This window comes from Grus americana, chromosome 8, assembly GCF_028858705.1.
Source record: "Grus americana isolate bGruAme1 chromosome 8, bGruAme1.mat, whole genome shotgun sequence".
Taxonomy (NCBI): domain Eukaryota; kingdom Metazoa; phylum Chordata; class Aves; order Gruiformes; family Gruidae; genus Grus; species Grus americana.
The window spans coordinates 5,978,095-5,997,390 of NC_072859.1; the positions used below are offsets into that span (position 1 = coordinate 5,978,095).

Below are 19,296 nucleotides of genomic sequence, written 5' to 3' on the forward strand. Positions count from 1 at the left end.
AAGGTAAAGACGACAGTGTACAACTTTGTGTACAACCTTCTAGCCAGCCTTAGGCCCAGGAATACAGAAATGGTCTTAGTCAGGAGAATCTCCTAGGAATGTGTTTCAGGAGCTATTTCTGCTGCCTCATTGTTTAGATTTCCATCTTCTTTACCAAAACACTTCTCTGCCATATCTTTCCATTCGGATAGGGAACAGCTCAACAAGATTTTTCCGGAGCAGAGGCTTTGGTTGTCTTAGTCTTTTGTCAAAACAGGGAGACTGCTTCTTTGAATTAATAATGGTAAATATATGTATATACATAAATGGTTCACGGTCAGAGAGTCAGATCTTGCATCCATTCCCAATGGATATTAGACCTCTAATTTTGAGTATCTAAATATAAATCTGACCTTAACATTAATACTGTTACTTGCATACTGTCTAAAGATTCTTGGTAATGTTTTCTACTTAAAAATTACCATTTCTGTTGCTAATCACATCAGTGCACAAACCCCAGTGCTAGCTAATCCAGGTCTGCCTCTGCTGTCTGTACCATGTAAGCCCTTACATGTACAGCGCCAGGGCAATGGGTAACTTCTGCCCGGAATCATCATTGTTTTTTTAGTCGGTGATGAGAATTGAAATAGCACAAGGACATGCCCTAAATTATTAAGAAATTACAGTGCTTTCTCAAAACCTGCGATGGCAACTATTTTTTTTTTTCTGCTGTTAAGGAAGCGTAATCATCAGATGCCAGTAAGGATCAATCACTTCATATTCTCCCAAGTGTAGAGCTGTGATTGTTATTGCCCTGGAGGGACAGAGAATGCAAACAAGAGTCTCTTGGACGGCTTCCTTCTCCAATAGCCCACTCTCCTTTGCAACAGGAGCAACTCAGGGCTGTGTGGTTATCCTGTGCGTAGTTATTGAAGTGCAGATATAAGGAGATTGTCATGTGTGTTCCTATACTGAACATGCCAGCATTTTCCAGGATAGGTTTTGGTGGCAGGACGTCCTAGTGAAGTTTAAATGAATGGCCCTAAATACAAAGCTGGAGACTCTGCATTCTTCCCAGTGCCTGTGGGCAGGAGTGTCTGAGTCTTCTCTAACAAATAGCAGTATGCCACAAACTTCAGGTGGAAGAATTCAAGGTGTCTCTAACTGGCATGAGACTCTTCTGTAGTTTTGGGATGTTGGTTGAAAAGACGTTAAGAAGTTCCTGATTAAAACCCCCAAAAAAACCCCCAAAACTTCACAGCTTAGAACATCCAGATACCAAATTCTTTTAAACTGACTTGTCTTAAGTGGCACAATTATTGGTTACATGTCAAGTCCTCTTACCTATGTTACATGGTAGCTGTATGTATAGCGTGATGCTGATTTCAGTAAGTAGTTTTCAATGTGACAATAAAACTGAGAGCGCTTCAGAGTGGAAGATGTGGAAAGAAAGCATGAATAAATAAAAACGAAAGGCTGTACTTTGCTATTATGCCACTTTAATAATTGAGCTGTCTCTGTATTGATTATTTTTCTTGGTACCACTGTGGAACAGGTTGTGTGTTGTATGCTGTATGTATTTGCATCTATTCTGTATGCTGTTGTATATAAATAGAAGAGCTCATTTTGGTACATTTACTTTTTTATGATTTTAATTAAAACTGCTTTATTGAAATTAAGTGGTAGTAAATTACAAGGATGATGATGTAGAACTACTAAGTTGTACAGACAGGTAAGAGGCATTGTAAGTTTGTAGTTATAAAGTAATGCTTTTTAAGGCTTTACAGGTAATTTGTTACTGTTGGGGCCTACAGTTTTTAGGGTGACATGCACAGGAAGTACATGATTTATTTTTTTTATCTTTTAAGAAGGTCCCCTTGCTCCCTTTTATTCCACAAAACTATTTGGTTAAGTGCTGAGTGTTGTTCAACTTAAAATAAAATTGGCTCCTTTGGAAGGGAAAACTGGTAATAGTGTTTCTTTTATTGTTACTGCAAAAGATGACGATTTTGGTATTTCTTTAATGCAACATGCCAAATGAAAACAATGGGACATGTCTAGATTAAGTTAATGAGGTGTTATCTTTTCAGTAGACTTTAACTATCTTCAGAAAACAATTAAAAATAAACGAACATGCTGCTCTGCCTAGGTCAGATTTAAATTTAAAGCAGGATTTTCTGTGGTAACAAAATGAATCTTGAATTATTTCACTAGTTTCTAATAGCTGAATTATTTAAAAAAAAAAAAGCGCCCCTAATTCAAACTTTTAAGATTTGTCTCTATATGCTCTTGGCTCTGAACATTAGTTATGCACTGATTTAAATATGAATTTTCATGCTTTTTCTCCCAGGAGCTGGCAAGCTGTGGCTGGAATAAAAAAGAGAAATACAGTTCTGCACCAAATGCTGTTGCTTTCACCAGAAGATTCAATCATGTGAGTTATTTTTTTCCAGTGTCATTACATGTACACGTTTAAAAAATCTGGGGAATTAAGTGTTCTGGCACATCACTTTTATTACTGATCACAGCTGATTACTTGAAAACTTAAAGTATCTGCTATAAGAAGTTCCATATCTTCAGCATATATAGAGAAAGACCAAAACAGTACTGAAGAAATAGCTGTGTTTGTTTTAAATAGAAGTTATTGATGAAGCAGGACGATATTAAGCAGGGTTTTTTTCCCCATAAACGCTGGCTGTCCTTTATGTAAAGTCAGAATCATAATTACAGGTTAAAAGCTTACCATAGAGGATTTCTGGACTAGTAATTAGATGTAATTTCTTTGTATTAGTTGCATCTTTTGCTCCACATAAATATTTTTGTCTCTAGAAATATGCGCCTTTTGTCAGTATGGCTACCTTTTTAAGGTGATTCTGGGCAAACTTTAAAAATTCCAAACAATTTTGCTGTACAAAACTTGTTCTTTATCTCTGTTTAGCATTATTTTTTCAGGTAGTGTATTTGAGATTTATGACTTTCTTAAAAATTTCTCAGTGTAAAATCACCTTTTAAAATAAGAGTACACTTTTAGCTTTCTTCACAATTAAAGCTGTAGGATTCCAGCTATGTAGTTAGCCAGCCAAGTCTCAAAAGATGCTCAGAGGGCTGGAGCACCTCTGCTATGGAGACAGGCTGAGAGAGGTGGGGTTTTTCAGCCTGGAGAAGAGAAGGCTTCAGGGAGACCTTAGAGCACCTTCCAGTACCTAAAGGGGCCTCCAGGAAAGCTGGAGAGGGACTGTTTACAAGGGCAGGGAGTGACAGGACAAGGGGGTATGGCTTTAAACTAAAAGAAGGTAAGTTTAGATTAGAAACAAGGAGAAAATTCTTCCCCGTGATGGTGGTGAGGCCCTGGCACAGGTTGCCCAGAGAAGCCGTGGCTGCCCCTGGCTCCCTGGCAGTGTTCAAGGCCAGGCTGGATGGGGCTTTGGGCAACCTGGGCTAGTGGAGGGTGTCCCTGCCCATGGCAGGGGGGTGGAACTAGATGATCTTTAAGGTCCCGTCCAACCCAAACCATTCTATGATTCTATGAAAACTGTAATGCTTTTTTTCATGTAATGCCTTCTTTTGTATTTCGGATGAAGTAATTCTATTACCTTCATGTCTCCTCTTGTAAATGTTTAATAATGTCTCAAACTTACAAGCTCTATTCCAGACATCTTCTGTACCCAGTCTCAGATCTACAGACATCTTTGTTAATCATCTAAAACTCAGACCAAACCTCTAACCTTTTCACTTTTTTCTTTTTTTTTCTTTTTTATTTTTAAATGTGTGGTACTTTCTCACTTTTCATTATTGCTCACATTCAGGATATGACCAAATTCTGTTACTTCTCAATAACACTTAAACTATTTCTTAACCTTCTGATGACTGAAATGCTTGTCTGAGCATGGATTTTGGACACTTGCTAGATGCTCCTCTTGACTGAAGAGAAAATGTTACACTGGAGACTTCTTGTGACCGTACCATCTATTGAAATCTGAGGGGTTTGGGTTGGGGTTTGGGGTTTTTTTGTAGGGTTTTTTGGGTTTTGTGGTTGCATTTAGTTGAAATTTTCCTGATCTAGCTTTTGAAGTTGCCTCTTTAATGGACTATATATCTAGCCTGGAGCTACTTTTACAATAATCTCACTCATATGCCAGTGATTTCAATATTTGCTGTCTTCCTTATTCATGTAAGTTATCTCTTCAAAGAAACATGGGGTTTTTTTGCTAATATTCTGAAATATTTTTGTAGTAAGGGCTGTGTTAGGTCCTTGATGAGGTACGCTGCCTCACTTCTCATTGGTTATTGTATGATGTACTAAAGAACTGCAGGAATTGGCTAAACAAAGTCAACTTCAGACATACTAAAGAACTGGTAAAATATACTTTGTAGCAAGAAGGAAGGAGGGGGAACCTTATCATGGGACTAAGCAATCAGCTGTCTGCAAACCGACTGTCATTACAGAGCCGCTGCTTAAAAATATCTAACCTATAGAATATGTTAAGGACAGAGGGAAGGAAGGTTTGTCTTGTACAGCTGGCCAGAACCAGGAGGAGATACCTGTACTTTAAAAGTAGCTGTTAAAGACCTTAAATGTTGCTAAAATGCTAAGTCTATTGTTAAATAGTGTTTAGAAAACTTCTAAATACAGTATTTTTAGATTAACATATAGGTATTCCATCATGCCAGCAAAATTATTGTAATCCTATCTTAAGTCTCCCCTTCTTATTCATGCTAATGACTTTTTTTGTTTTGTGACCATTTTAGGTTTAATTTTTCTAATGGATGTTTCTTTATTTTACTCTGTGGAACACTTATCAAATCTGTTCACTGGATTATTAATTGATGGGTAATATTCTTGGTTTTGTTCAATCTTACTTTTTATAAAAATCCATACAAAACTGTCTATATGCATACAACAAAGGCAGTAAGGAAGATAAGATGCCTGAAATACCTGCCTTTTTAGTAATACTTTTCTTCATAATAGTAGGTAGTCCTGTTTGTGCCCCTCTGTCAGCTGACAGGTTCCTGCACAGAGAATATCTTTGCTAATAATTTCTTAAGAGCCTTCTTAATATCTTGAAAACTTTATTTTCTGTCATTTTTAAGCTCCAACAAAGACCTATCCTGACAGGATCCGTCCCTGGCTTTCATTTGTTTACAGGGTTTCAGATGTTGCATTGGCTGCTACAGAAGATTCCCATACTTAGATGCCTGTTATTACTGCTTTTAATGGGTAAAAGAAATATATTGCCAGTAACCTGAATTGTCCTTGGGTCACCCCTGAAACAAGAGGCAAAATCTAGAGCGTGTCTTTGCTGTGTCAGTGAGTTTTGTGGAGTCACCAGTATAATCAAGACAGGCCAGTTTCAGGCTCTGTTCCATTGATTATCTCCCAGGAAATGAAACAAAAGTCTTTTTTTTTTTTAACAGGGAGCCAGTAAGTACTTGAAGCCATTGCAATTCACCATTAAATCACCTGGAACAAGACAAGTAGCTTCTCTTTCTGTTTTTCACACTTTTAGCACCATTGCATTTGCATGTTGCAGTGCTTAGGCTTTCTCTTCAACTGTTTTTAAAGCCAAAAGATGTGAAGGCAATTCTAGGTCTTCTTTCCTATTTCTTTTTCCTCGTTTGTTTCTACTCTTTAAGGTGTCATTTGAAAAACATTGATATAGGAGTTGTAGTAGCCTGTAGGAGAAACTCTGCCTTGAAGAGTCAAAGAATAGGTAATAAAGAGGAAGCCAGTCCAGCAATTTAACTTCTCCTCAGATGCTGGGTTAGTTTGCCTCTAACCAGTTTTCTGAAAACTGCTGTGTGCAGCTTTGGTGGCTGAGGGACATACTAGATGCAAGAAGCTCTTCCAAGAAGCTTCCATCAGCCTTTATTCTGGCACCAAGGAAAGTAGTCAGCCTTACCTTTGTGTAGTGGGACTGGGGAAGGGAAAGGGGCAAGTATTGTTTCAGTCGCTGGTTCTTATTATTCATGTTAGTACCTCAACTTTTGACTTACTGAGCCAGTAATTTGGCTAACTTTTGATGGGGTGTGGGCCTATGATTCCAAATGTGTCATTGCAGAGGACTTACTCATTCCAGTAGTAATGTCATATCTGGAGTCACCATACTTCAGGAGCATGGAAACCCAAGAATTCCTATGGGATAGGCAGTGGCAGCTGGGAATAAGAAGACATGGTGGAGTAAGCGATTTTCATCTTCCTTGCCTGGTTTGCCTTCTCGGCGTTCAGTTGTATCCCAGGTGTTTGCTCAGCAGAGTGTAGATCCTGTTGGGCACTTGCCCCACTTACCTGGGGGTTTCTAATGCTTAGACCTAAAACAAATAATTAGGAAAATCATTGCTACTTATGACTTTATCAGGAGTGAATACATTTCATCAAACTTTTGCTAACCTTTGAAATTTCGTTGAGCTTAAATTATGCATTATGCATCTGCTGCTTTCCTTTTTCCCGCAACTTGCCAAAAGAAAACCATGAACAGCTCTCACTTTGTAAGTAAAGAGAATATTAAATCACTAACAGCTGCTTCACAGCAAATTGATCTGCTGATACAGTTTTGGAAACAGTAATGATTATGTGCAGTTGATTGCAGTCCAGTGAGAATGAAGTAGTGTATTTCTAGCATTAGTTATGTGATAATTATATGTGTGCCTGTAAAAACAGATCAAGTTCAGGGAAGAGAAATCAATTGAATCATTCCATGCCAGGACTCTCTTATTCTTGAAGAATAAATTGCTACACATCTACTATTAAGTATTGGTTTTAAATATGTAAATTCTTTACATATTTTTTTAAAAACTCTGATCCCTTCTTTTTTCAGCTTTCTTCTGAAAGTTAGTTGTGTACTTGCATACTACTGTTGGAACTGTTAAATTTGTCAGGGTGCAAAATGATCACGTTTGCCTACTTACTAAACCATTGTTCTCTGCTTCTTGAAAATGTTTCATGGTTTATGTAAAGGTAACTGTTGCTCTGCTGGTTACAAGATTATCTGTATTAAAAACCTCTTTCTTGAGGTGTTTATTTAAATGGGAGTGGAACTGTGCTGCCATGGAGTTTAAAATATTAGAGAAGCTTGTCAACTGGATTCAATACATCAGAACAATTTTAAAGCAAAAGATCCCACCTGAAAAGCAGATTGCATGTTTTACTAACTCTGTGAAACTGTTTGTGGTGGGTTTTTTTTAAACCAAATGCAAACATTACATAGGAGAATAAGTTTGTCTTGAATATTGTAGGGTTGCTGAGTTGCAGTGAAGTGATAGTGAAATTTTACTAGGGTTATCAGAAATTAAAAAAACTGGGTGGGGAAGAGGTTAGTGTGCTTCCTTTGGAAACAAAACAAAAAAAGATGGGGATTCTATGTTAGTTGTAATGATGCAAGGTCAGTACTGTCTGATTTACAGTACGCGCTTTTTGTGTAGCATATCAGAATATTTTTAATGGGTATTTGGAAGAATGATCCAGAGACTCTATTAAAGAGAGTTTCGAATTTGCCTAGCTACTAACTAGCACAGAAGGCACAATTAGTTTTGGAACCAACAACTATGAACTTAAAAGGACCAGCATAACAAAATTAGTGTTTCAGATAAAACAAATATAGGATAATTTAAAAAGCTTAATCTATGATTGGAGAAAAGATATGTTCAAAAGTTAAGCATGTTTTTCTAGGCTGACCTTAACAGGGAAGAATATAAATACACAAATATATGTCAACGATTAAATGTTGTCTTGAACTGGTATCAAAGGCATTGATGCCCAAAGGCTGTGGGTCATCTAACTGATTGATATTGGTGGGACAGTGTGAGACATAATAACATTTAAATGCAGTGAGAGAGGACTTGAAGCAAAATAACCACAAAATATGTATGGAACAAATACATGTTATTTATGTGAAGAATGAAGCTGGATAAAATTACAAAGTGGCCTATTGACACAAAAGGGTTTAATTGTTTATTTTACAATATTTGGAATACATTAGATTATGGTGCTGTCTAAAGACACCAGTGAATAGACAAGCCAAGCCAAAGACCAATGTCAGTAAAAACACATCAAAGAGGAGTGAAGGTGGTTGGAGTGGAAATCATTAAGCGTGTTTAATTCTCTCTTCGGCTTACTCTGTCGCTGAAGGGACTGGATGACTCTAAGCTTTGAAGAAAGTTTTGCATTTTGTTCTGGTTTGTTTTTCCTGCAAGACCTTGGAAGTATCGAGACTTGGTCTGGCTGGGACCGGGACGGAAACCAGGCTTCCTTGAGTAAACACGAGAACTTGTGCAGCACAGCGCTTATGTCACTGAGATACTAAAGAACTTTCATAGAATTCAGGGCCAACATGGTAGATTGATTGTTTTTTCATCCTTACAAAAATGAGCATTGCTCTGTATTTTGGACAAGTGTTTCATAGTTGGCCTACCGCAAGCAATCTCCTATTGCATTGACGCTCTGTTAACTTGAGGCTGAGGAGATTTGGGATTTTAAGACGTAGCAATACATGTGATGTCTCTACCTGATCCTATATGATACGAACATCTATGTTAAAAATTTAAATTCCCTTGATCTTCAAAAGGAAGGCTCCTTTTCTCCTTAGAAACTCGTTCATCAGTCAAGGGTAAAGTTGGTTTTCTCAAGCTGTGTAACTGCAGCAGAACATCAAACTGAGGTTTAACTTTTTTCACAATATTTTGAAGTACTCTCAAATACTTTAGTATTTATGTATTCAATACTTGTTTATTTTATAGTAATGCTGTTTACACAGAACCATTTTTTTGTATTTGTCAGGGTAACACAGTTTATCTGGAGATACTTTGCTATTAAAAAAAAAAAGGAAAAGAAAAAAGAAAGGAAAAAGAAAACTGAGCTCCGTGGCTAATTCTTTCCTGGCTGATACAGCCTTAGACAAACAAACCAAAGGAAAGCAGTTGTCATGCAAGATGTTTGTGGAGGTTTTTTTGTGCGGTTTTTGTAATTCTTCCATTTTCTGGTTCCAAAGAGCTGTTGTGTTTTGACATCCCAGTTCTCGTCAGATCACTGTAACTTCACTGAAAACGTAGTCATTTTGGAGATGCGGATCTTCTTGTGCTATTCTGCAAAAAGAGCTGTCATACTGTACAAAGTGAAACAGGTTAAACAGGATATTTAAATTTTTTAATTGAAATTTTGGGCAGGAACCCGAATACATACACAATGTTAGTTTACAAGAAGTAGTTTAGCATCACTCTTAAAAAATCAAAGCAGCATGACAGGTTGAAAGATGTTTATGTATGAGAGCATACATTTTTTCATACGCTGTTTTCAGTAGTTACGTAAACAGCAGTCATGCTGTATCTTGCTAATGATTTTTTTCCTACCTTGTAGTGAATACATGAATAAAAGCTACAGTATTTGTTACCATTTGTTAATTCTTTGCTACTGTTTTATTACAATCGTGAAGGTTTTTGTTTTCCATCATTCTTTGTACTGAAGTGTATTAGGGCAGAGGGGATGGGAGGAGCAGAGGAGAGAGAAAAGATTAGAATTTAGACATGTTAACAAAACATTTTCAAAGTATAGCTTTTGCAAGGCATTCATGTAACTACGAAACACGGCAATTGTCCTTTGTACTATATGGAATATAACAGTGATTTTTATACAACAGTGAAGTTTATAGAACTTAACAAATGAGTATGGTAGTTGCTGTATGTTAGCATGTAATTGTTGTAGCCAGCAATAAGAGCACAAACTATAAACTAGGTTATAGCAGAGGCTTCCTACCTTATGTTCCAATTCTGTTCAGGTGATACTGATATGGTTATTATTGTTATTCGGAGATGTAGAGAATTTGGAAGTGTCAGTGAATTGTAGTTGAAGCTGTTCAACTCATCTGAGAATTGGATAGTGCAGCTTTGAAGCTGTGGAAAAGTAAAACCAAAGGATATAACTCAATTTTATTTTTTATATTCCTTCATTTTGTAGACTTTCATAATAAAATCTCGTCGTGATATTATTTTCTTGGGGGAACCTCAACTTAGCCTGAAAACGAGTCTGTTTGCATAGATTGTACATAACTGATTCTGCTGGGGGTTTTTGAGATGGCTGGCAGCAGAAGGATTTATCTCATTGGAAAAACAGATCCCAATGTCTTTGTACGCAACTAACTGATGTGACAGATTTTACAAAGACAAGTTCTACCCGCCCACGCGCTTGGTGAGAAAAGCAGGCACCAGAATGTGTGCTCTCCAACAAAATAACGGAGTGTGTGGCTACCAGTTAGGAAATGGGGAAAGTGAAGAGATTAACAAGATAAAAGATTCAGTTCTAAATATGAATTGGATTTATTAATTTGGTTTCAGCAACTGCTTGAAAGAAGGTATTTTGGGCAAGAGTGCACAGAATAACAGAGCATTTATTAGTACCTGGGTTATATTCATTGGGATTTTATAGTATGCATTTGCATCTTCTAGTATGTATTCAACTTTATAGATGGAAGTTGAGTGCTGTGAGACTTTTAATGTATTACTCATGAAATAAAAATATTAAAAGTGTGATGTTGAAGCTCTATTTTAAAAAGGCAAATTTTCTTCTTTTTAGGTAAGCTTCTGGGTTGTTAGAGAGATTCTGCATGCACAAACTTTAAAAATAAGAGCTGAGGTTTTGAGCCACTATATTAAAACTGCAAAGGTAAGAATTTGGATTGGGGGTGTGTGTGGGATTCACTATGATGAAAGTTGTTATACTGAAGTTGGTCAGAAATACACATGGGTAAATATTTATGTGATACCTGATTTAGCTGTGGTTGTATCTGTTGACATGAATAGCTGTTTGGCTTCTGCATGTAACAAAGTTGTCAGAAATAGCAACAGACCAAAATCCTGAAATGGAAGCCTTTGTTTACAGAAAAAAAAGCTTAACTAAGGAAATGCAAAGATACCTTGTTTCAAATATTGTTTATTAGATAATATAATTTAATGGATGTGTTTTCTAATGTTGGTTAAACCAAAATGCTGTATGTAGAATCAGTTCAAACAGCATCAGTCAGAACAGAAATAGTTAGTTTGCTTTTTCTATTGGAAGGGAGGGATCTGTTATCTGTTATTTCAATTGTGGCATGAATAACATCATCTTAAATATCGTTTCAAATATACATATGGCTGCTAATGTGGCGTCACTGCTCTTAGAAGGATTTTCTGTTTACACCAAAGCTATTATCAAAGCAGCTTGGTGCCAGAGGTCACACTAATTAACTTTTCTTCAGAGAAGCTGTAAATCCAATGTACAGTGAATTCTTTGTGTAGACAACTATTATCTATTGTATAGCTAGCCATCTTTTAATGATACCTCATACTATATTGCTTTATGCGTGAACTAATTGGACTTAATAGTTGCATTCCCCTGAAGTTCCCAGACTATCCTGATTGGTTATGACTTCTATGCTGTTTCAATGCTAGCAGCAGCTAGGAAAGTCCTTTCTTTTTTTCAGTTTTAATCAGCTACATTGTCCTCTGGGACAGTGGACTTTATTACCTTGTTTGGGGATGCATTTGTGTGGGGGGGAAAGAAAGAGTTATTGTATAAGTGGAGGGACAAACACTGGCAGTACTGTTTGGAAGAATAGTAGGATTGTGGTATATGACAAATATCCACCCCACCTCACCCCACAAAATATTGATTGCCCTTTATACATGGGTACTAAAGAATCCTCCCAAAAGAGGATTAGGAGAGAATGCTTCTTTGGTAGGTGCGGAAGGACTCTGGTTCAGCAGTAGGCATGCTGGAATCATAGGGTTTTAGGCATCCAGATTGAAATTGCTACTAGGGTGACCTGTCAGTAAACATTAAACGTGGCGTCTCTGAGAAATACCTATGAGGACTTCATTCTGTAAAAGGCTGTTAGTTTTCTGCCAGTGTGTTACGCAGAGAGAGAGAATCATTTGCCTTGCTCCAGAAGTATTAGCCAGAAAACCATCCTTGCAGTATCGCTTTTGGCCTTCCAAATATCAGGTCTCCTCTAATAGTCAACATTTATTCAAAATCAAGTTAGTCTAAGTTTTTGTCCTGTTATCTCATTAAATACCTCCTGACCAAGAAAACTTGGGTAAGCTGAGCTTCAAGGAAGAAAAAGCAACTTCCACCATTTCCTGAATAGCCAGAGTTCCTTATATTGTTTTATTGTTTCTAGCTGGAATCCTAACCTATCTTGGTGAATTTTCCAAATGAGTCAAAAAGAGTTTGCAATACTGTTTGAGGATTTGCAATTCTGATTGAGTATCCATTTCTCTTTATCAAAGTCTTTTTGTTAGGGGTAAAACCCCAGTTTGTGTGCACTCCACCAAAAATCCCTGAATGTAGTTCAGATCTCTGGGTGCTCATAGCGATCAGAATAATTGATATTGCAGAAGAGTTTAAGGAACAGCATTTTCTTCCAGATAATTTTTAAGCTGTCATGACAGTAGTACCAGTGTACCGGTCAAGGCAGATTGATGGTTTTGGAGACAGTGGGAAATAAAGAGGGGGAGGGAAATTCCAAATATGTAAGAAAATGCAGTTATATGTGGTGTTTTGTAGAGTTTTTAAGAAAATTCTTTATCCTGATGTTTTCTATGTTCAATTTTTATTTCATTGTTCCTTTCCACTAGTTAGTTTTAGTTATCATACCCCAAAAACTGTCTTTCAGTCAGAGAAGTACTCCAGGTACATGGCTTTTCAAATTTACCTGCTTGATTTCATCCTGCAACAATATTTTTTGGGTGCTTTGATATGCAGCCTTGGTAGCTGCATAAACCTGCGGTGCCAAATACATTTACAATATTAAGTACTGCCATGATTACATCGTTCACAACTGGGTTATCCTTTTTGGCATGTTAAGTTCTAAAATTCTGTTTAATGCTGTGAAAGGAATTTGTTGGGTTTGAATGTCAGAAAATGTCTAGCACTTCTGATATATGTCCCAAGATGTATGCCTCTATAGATTTTTTTTTTTTAAGGGTTCTTGTTTGGCTATGAAACAGCTGGTATAGTCTAATCCAAAAGTGTGTAGATGCAGTAATGAAAAATTAGAAGGTGCCATAAAAGTGATACAGGTGCACAACAGTTCACTGTAAATCTTTAAGAACATGCAAGATTAATTAATTTTTAGATTTTTATTTGTTCTATCTTCATTATTGACAGCACTTGTAATGTTGTTTGTTATTGTATATATTTTTGTCCTCAGAAACTGTATGAGCTGAATAATCTGCATGCTCTTATGGCGGTTGTGTCAGGCCTACAGAGTGCTCCAATCTTCAGGCTGACTAAAACGTGGGCGGTAAGTGAGCAGCAGGACAACGGAGAGGTTTTCGTTTATTCTGAGGAAAACACAACATTCTGTAGCTTGTTTTCAAGGATGCAATAGTTATTACAGATACTTTTAATCTTCTTGTACCGTGTGCGTAGTGTTTCTAGTGCCTTTTAAGACTATGGTTTCCTGTCGAATTATTTTCCATTCTGGCGTAGAAATATTTTCCTTTGAAAAATAGTTCCCTGCAGATTCTGCTAAATGTAAAGACTTCTAATTTGGCCAGAAGCTATTTTGTATTTGGTTGCTGGAAAACTATGAATGCCAAAGTGGGTCATACTTTAATTGTTTAGGGGTTTATACTGTTGGAATATTTTTTTTTCTATGGAGAGCAGATGTTCAGAAACTCTTGATTCAGTTTCCATAAAGAGATTTGTAGTTTCTCTGATAACTAAATCTAGCAATTTTCCTCAGAGTTTTCAGAATTATATTCATAGTTATAACAACTGCATTACACAGTATATTGGTAGGTCTGCTTTTGTACAGTTATGGAAGAATGGCATTCTTTGGAAACACTTTATTTGACATCTGCTTTTCGACCGGAATTAATATTATTTTTGTGTAGTTGTATCCTTGATCAGAAGAACATTAGGAATGACTTTAGCTCATTGGTACCTCTGAGCTGAGAAAGTGTGCTTGATTCAGCCATACATTGTGTAGTTATCCAGCTGTATAAACAGATGAACTCTGAGATTTTTCAAGTGTGATAGAAATAATCAGGTGCCTGAAATACTCCTGTGTGAAGGGTCCATATAAATAGACCATTAAAAAGAGCTAAAAAACTTTCACTGAGACATGTCAACACATCCTCACATGTTACAAAAAGTGTTTCTTTGATAACTGAATGATAATGTTGTTCAGTTGATAAAAGTTACCAAAAATTAAATATAATTCACTCCTGCCGAGATACTCATCAGGAATTCTGTGCACATTTTGCAAATGCACAATTAAGTAAGACATTGTTTCAAAATACCAAAAATCTCTCTAAGGAAATCTTAATGAAGTTAACACTTCAAAATGGTCTCGAGGAGAACTGCTGTTTTTCTAGTTTTCTCATGTTGAAGAACTGATGCTTCAACAGTTTCATATAACTGTGATGCCAAATTGATTTTTGTGTGTTTGCATGACTCAAAACAAATGTCAACTATAACCACATAAAAATATAACCATGTTAGTTACTACCATGATTATACCATTCAGAACTGGGAGTCCCCAGTTTCTTTTCCGACTTGGTCAATCAGAAGTTCTAGTTTGCAGTCATGAGGATTGTTTGTGTACTTTTGGCATATGCATCAGTTTTTAAAGGTTGCCCCTCTTCCAACCTCTGAAATGCCAGATAACTTCTATGTTTCTGCAGGTGTTTAATTTCTCATACAATCCCAAGTGAAGCTATGCTTTTCATCGCCTTACATAAGCCTTTGCAAGTTCTATTTGCAGGATAGTTCCTAGCAATGTGCACTGCAAACTGATTGCGATGTCTTTTTCTTGGAAGTTCAGTTTATAAATTGTAATAAAAGTAATAAATTGTATAAAAGTATAAATTGTATAAAAGTAATTCTAAGCCTTTGGCTTCCTGTATGTTAAAAGCAAGAAGAGACATGTCAAAAGGCACACCAAGCCATTATTTGAGTCACCAAGTCGTTTGAGTCAGTTACACAGTAACCTGCCAAAATCTTCAGTAAGGAAGGATTTCTTCTCCATTTCTGAGATAGCTTGTAGCAATCCGCAATCAACTTGACTTAGAAAGTCAGGAAAATAGCTGCAAGTATATGCACTCCCTAAAAAAAAGTCACTTTATATGGTTGGAATCTAGAGTTGAAAGGAGCCATTAAATATTTGCTTGGTAATCTAATGTTCCTAAAAAAGATGGAATTCATGTATTCTGACGGTATGTCTGAATATGTCTGAAATTTGTCTCGCTCATTGCCTGCACACCCTCTGAACTCTGGAGAATAATAAATGCTTCTAATGTGTGATTTGCCCTGTTCAAAACTTTAAAAGAATTATGAACCTTTCCAAGGAAGTACATGCAATAGAATATTCTACTTCTCTCTTTTTTGTGTAAAGGAAGTCTAGATGACCAGCTAAGACAATGTAAGCAAATAATTATTAGACAGCTGAAGTTAGGTGAGTGAATCTTGCCCCACTCTGCCGGCACACCGAAACCTCATCACTCCTTTCTTGCATTTCAAAAAGGTTGTCTTCAGTGTTGGCACACTATAATTGGAAAGCAAGGAGCAGTCTTCCAGGCTCTGAATCCTTCTCTGCTACTGTAAACTATCAGCCTGAGCTTTTGTTGTCTCTGCAGATGTACATCTCTTTACTGTTCTTTGCATCCTTTGAGCCTAAGAGACAAAAGTTATTTAGAAAAAGAAGCAGCTCCAAAACTAAAGAGATAACAACTGGGTCATTCCTTGCCCTCACAGAAACACTTTTAATATGGTTGGGTTCTCTATACTTTTCTATATTAGTCATACAGGGTCAACTTGTTAAGACGTTATTCAAAGAGCCTGAAATGATATATCAGACTTGAACAAGATTGTGCAAATCAACATGTTTGAGGAAAATACGAGATATTTGATTCAAGCTTGAATTTAGGCCATTACTATATCTGTTAGTCTTGTCTTCCAGTCTGCAAAACTACAAAAGCCTTTCAGACACCAAATGGCAGCAGAATATTTTAGAATATTATTAAAAGCAAGCTAATCTAGGCTGATGAAATTGGAACCATCTTTGAGGAGATAAACTTCAAAAGATAAATGTCATGTTCCGGTGGTTGGAAAGAAGTCATGCCTGTTTGCTGTTTCCGTGTCCTGGAATTGGCAGATGTCTGCAGTTTTAATGAACATGAGATGCTCTTCATCTGAATATTGGAACTAAAGCTAAAGATAGAAATTAATTGCTGGAATGTTAGAGATCAGTGTGTCTTGGGAAACAATTAACGTTTTTTAAAAGTGACTTTCTTCTGAAAGCCAGTGTTCCATGTGGTGGTGTGTTAGCTACTCTAATGAAAGCTAGGATATAGGAAATGTGAGTAAAAAGAACAGTTGTTTAAATAGTGAATTTACTGCTTTACAGAAGGGACATTTCACTTCTATCATGTTCACGTTGGTTGATCTTTAACTGAGAGAGAAAAAGGAATATGCATAAAAATTTAGCGACCTGACCCTTGTAATTTTTGCACTATTGAGTATCTTAGTACTCGAGTACTAAGTATTGTGACTGAGGCTAGAACGCTGAGTCTTCTGCCAAAATGTTCAGCGGTAACATCTTATACCCTTCTTTAAATTCTGGTTCTGAATTAAACTTAAGCCTTTAGTATGATGTTTGCATCAGTAGTTCAGCTAGATGTTTTAAAAATACTTTAACTTACTTAATCTTACAAAGAGAGCCTAGCTGCTGTGAATTCTGTCAAAGGAAGGGGCAGGGGGGAAAGGAGGAGGAACGGAAACTGAAGGAGATCCATGACTTAAATTTGTGTTCGAAGTGAACATTCCTGTAATATTAAGAGGCAGTAAAATTGGCAGAACAGTAATACATAACCTGTATTCAAGTCCATAATACCTTCTGTAAAGAAAAATGGATTCAATCCTTGCTCTTTTCCAGACCTTCAAGTGCATGTCTACGTGTATATCTGCGTTCATTGCTTTTAAAATTGTAGTTTAGTTTAAGATATTTATCAGATCTTAGTGGTGTTGGTTTGCTCTTTGGAAAATTATTTATTGAGATAACTCCCAAATCCAGAATAAGAAGATATTTTTTTAATTTGGGGTTTTGTGAAGCTGGAGTAGTATGAAATTTCTCAGTGTATCTGAAAAAAGTTAACTAATCCTTTAAAATTATTTAAAAGGATAGTTTAAACTTAGCAGCCAAAATAGCTACTTCTCTTTGTAAACTCTCCAAGCACTCATCCTTAAGGAGTAAATGCTATAATTTTGAAGCAGTTGTATTTAAAAACTCAACCAATAATAACAACGATGGGGGGGGGGGGTGGAGGTGGAAGCCCGTGCTTGTAAGGGTAAAAGAGAAATCATAATCATCAAACTCCAGCTCATCTGCTTTTGCCTTTTTTTTTTTTCCCCTAGTTGTTGAGTCGGAAGGATAAAGCCACCTTTGAAAAGTTGGAGTACGTTATGAGTAAAGAAGATAATTACAAAAGGCTTAGAGACTATATCAGCAGCTTGAAGATGACTCCTTGTATTCCCTATTTAGGTAAGTTGAAGTATTTCTAGTGGGAAACACTCACGACAGACATACTTCTCCAGTAATTACACGTACTAAACACCATCTTTTAAGCATTCACGAAACTATTTCAATACTTCAGTAAAGAATCTATAACCACTAGTTGGTTCTTGATACTCTGTATGTGGCAAGAAATAACTCACTAGCTTCAGAAAGAAAATACCTGTTAAACCTCACAAACACTTCAGGTTTTACATACAGTGTCAGTTTTCTAGGAAATTATTTTCCCATATGTTGTATAGATACACTCATTGACTTCTGGAGAAGTACTTAAACCATTACGCCTGCTAGCACTCGTAGAGCTGAGTACATGACTGTTATAGTAATGATGGCTTTTAATTTATGAGAGGGTATAAATCACCAACCTCTGAGATAAATAAATGTAGATTTTAGGGTTTGGAACATGCTAAAATCTGGAGATATTGCTGCATTTAATTATTCTAAGGTGACCAGAAACTGGGTTGTTATGACTGACTCAGCTTTACGGAATAATTATGAGTAAATGATATTCCTGTGTATTAAACACATAGATAAATGTGTTTAGTATGTATTGGTTTTGTTGCCGAGCTAATCTAGTGTTACTTAATGTCTCAGTTTAGTTTGTTTAAAGTGATCAGTGTGCTGCTTTTTAAATGTAGCTTTTCTTTGATTTCATAAGATGTCGGTAGTCACATAAATTTAAGGAAACATTTACACGATTTTTTTTCCTTTTCCAGAAAAAGTAGTTGATATTTTTGCAGATATGAATTGCTCTTACACCTAAATTCAAAATGACCCCCTATGGTCACTAAGGCTTATTAAACTGTAATATCTTTGTGCCTGAAGTTTGGTACTTCCTTTATTCAGCTGGGCTATTAACTTTTTCAGGATTAAAAACTTCGGTCATCTTTCTGCTGTGATCTATGTGTCCCTCACAACACTATTTCAGTTGCTTCATAGCTTGATATGAGCAGCAATGCCGTCATTGATGTTAGACTCTAGAATGATGCCTCTAAAATGCAGATATTCAAGTTATGCAAAGTTGTTTGAATTTAAATGCTTTATACTTAAATAGAAGAAAATACTTTCCTGTAGAGAAACAGTAATAATTTTAATGTCCTGTAGATTTCCTCATTCTGTCTTAATTTTTTAATTCCCTGTTATATCCCTCCCAGAAACATTCATCAGTTCCAACATGATCTTAACAGCTGTTAATTTCCTGTATTTTCAAATATCCAGTTGTTAGTAATTGTTTGTGCCTAGAATGTGCCAGCATGAGTGTATTTTGTCTGAAGTGCAGGTGTGGAAATTGCTGGTGTGGCACATCATCACAGGCTCCCCTGTTTGCTGACATAGCTCTTAAAACTAGGCCTGAATTAAAAGGGGCAACCCCCCCCCCCCCAGCATAGTGTACTGTGATTAAACGTCATTTTGTAGCCTTCCCGTCATGTGTACACATACAGTATATACGCACTATATATGGTACTGAAATGCACTTTCTAGCTTTACAGATGCTTTTTACCTATATGCCATGATTTTTGAAATGTGAAGCCAAGCTCAAATTGTTTTCTTGCTGATTACAAAAGTCCCAAGTGAACCTGCTGTCACAATTTTTAAAATCTCATGATACTCTGACCTTTGCTGTTATGGTTTTCTGATACTTACTGCTGTACAGAGAAATCTTTATGCTTTGGTGTATTTCTCTGACACTTTAAAAATACTGCCTTACTACCTGGAAGTGTATATTTAAAAAAAACCCCAACCACCCAAACAGGTGAAATGTTGGAAAATA

General features: G+C 36.5%; 2 protein-coding genes across 4 annotated transcripts in view; one reads left to right on the plus strand and one right to left on the minus strand.

Annotated features, from left to right (window-relative positions):
• Window positions 1-19,296, plus strand: part of RALGPS2 (Ral GEF with PH domain and SH3 binding motif 2) — a 122,606-nt gene that overhangs the window by 46,398 nt on the left and 56,912 nt on the right. For all 3 annotated transcript variants that reach the window (XM_054833813.1, XM_054833811.1, XM_054833812.1), the window contains exons 5-8: window positions 2,330-2,413; window positions 10,541-10,630; window positions 13,161-13,253; window positions 17,369-17,495. In XM_054833813.1, coding sequence (XP_054689788.1) covers window positions 2,330-2,413; window positions 10,541-10,630; window positions 13,161-13,253; window positions 17,369-17,495 — 394 coding nt within the window. The remainder of the gene's footprint in view (window positions 1-2,329; window positions 2,414-10,540; window positions 10,631-13,160; window positions 13,254-17,368; window positions 17,496-19,296) is intronic.
• Window positions 9,114-19,296, minus strand: part of ANGPTL1 (angiopoietin like 1) — a 31,105-nt gene continuing 20,922 nt past the window's right edge. The window contains exon 5 of the mRNA XM_054833815.1: window positions 9,114-9,861. Within this exon, the coding sequence (XP_054689790.1) occupies window positions 9,830-9,861 (32 nt within the window). The 3' untranslated portion in view covers window positions 9,114-9,829. The remainder of the gene's footprint in view (window positions 9,862-19,296) is intronic.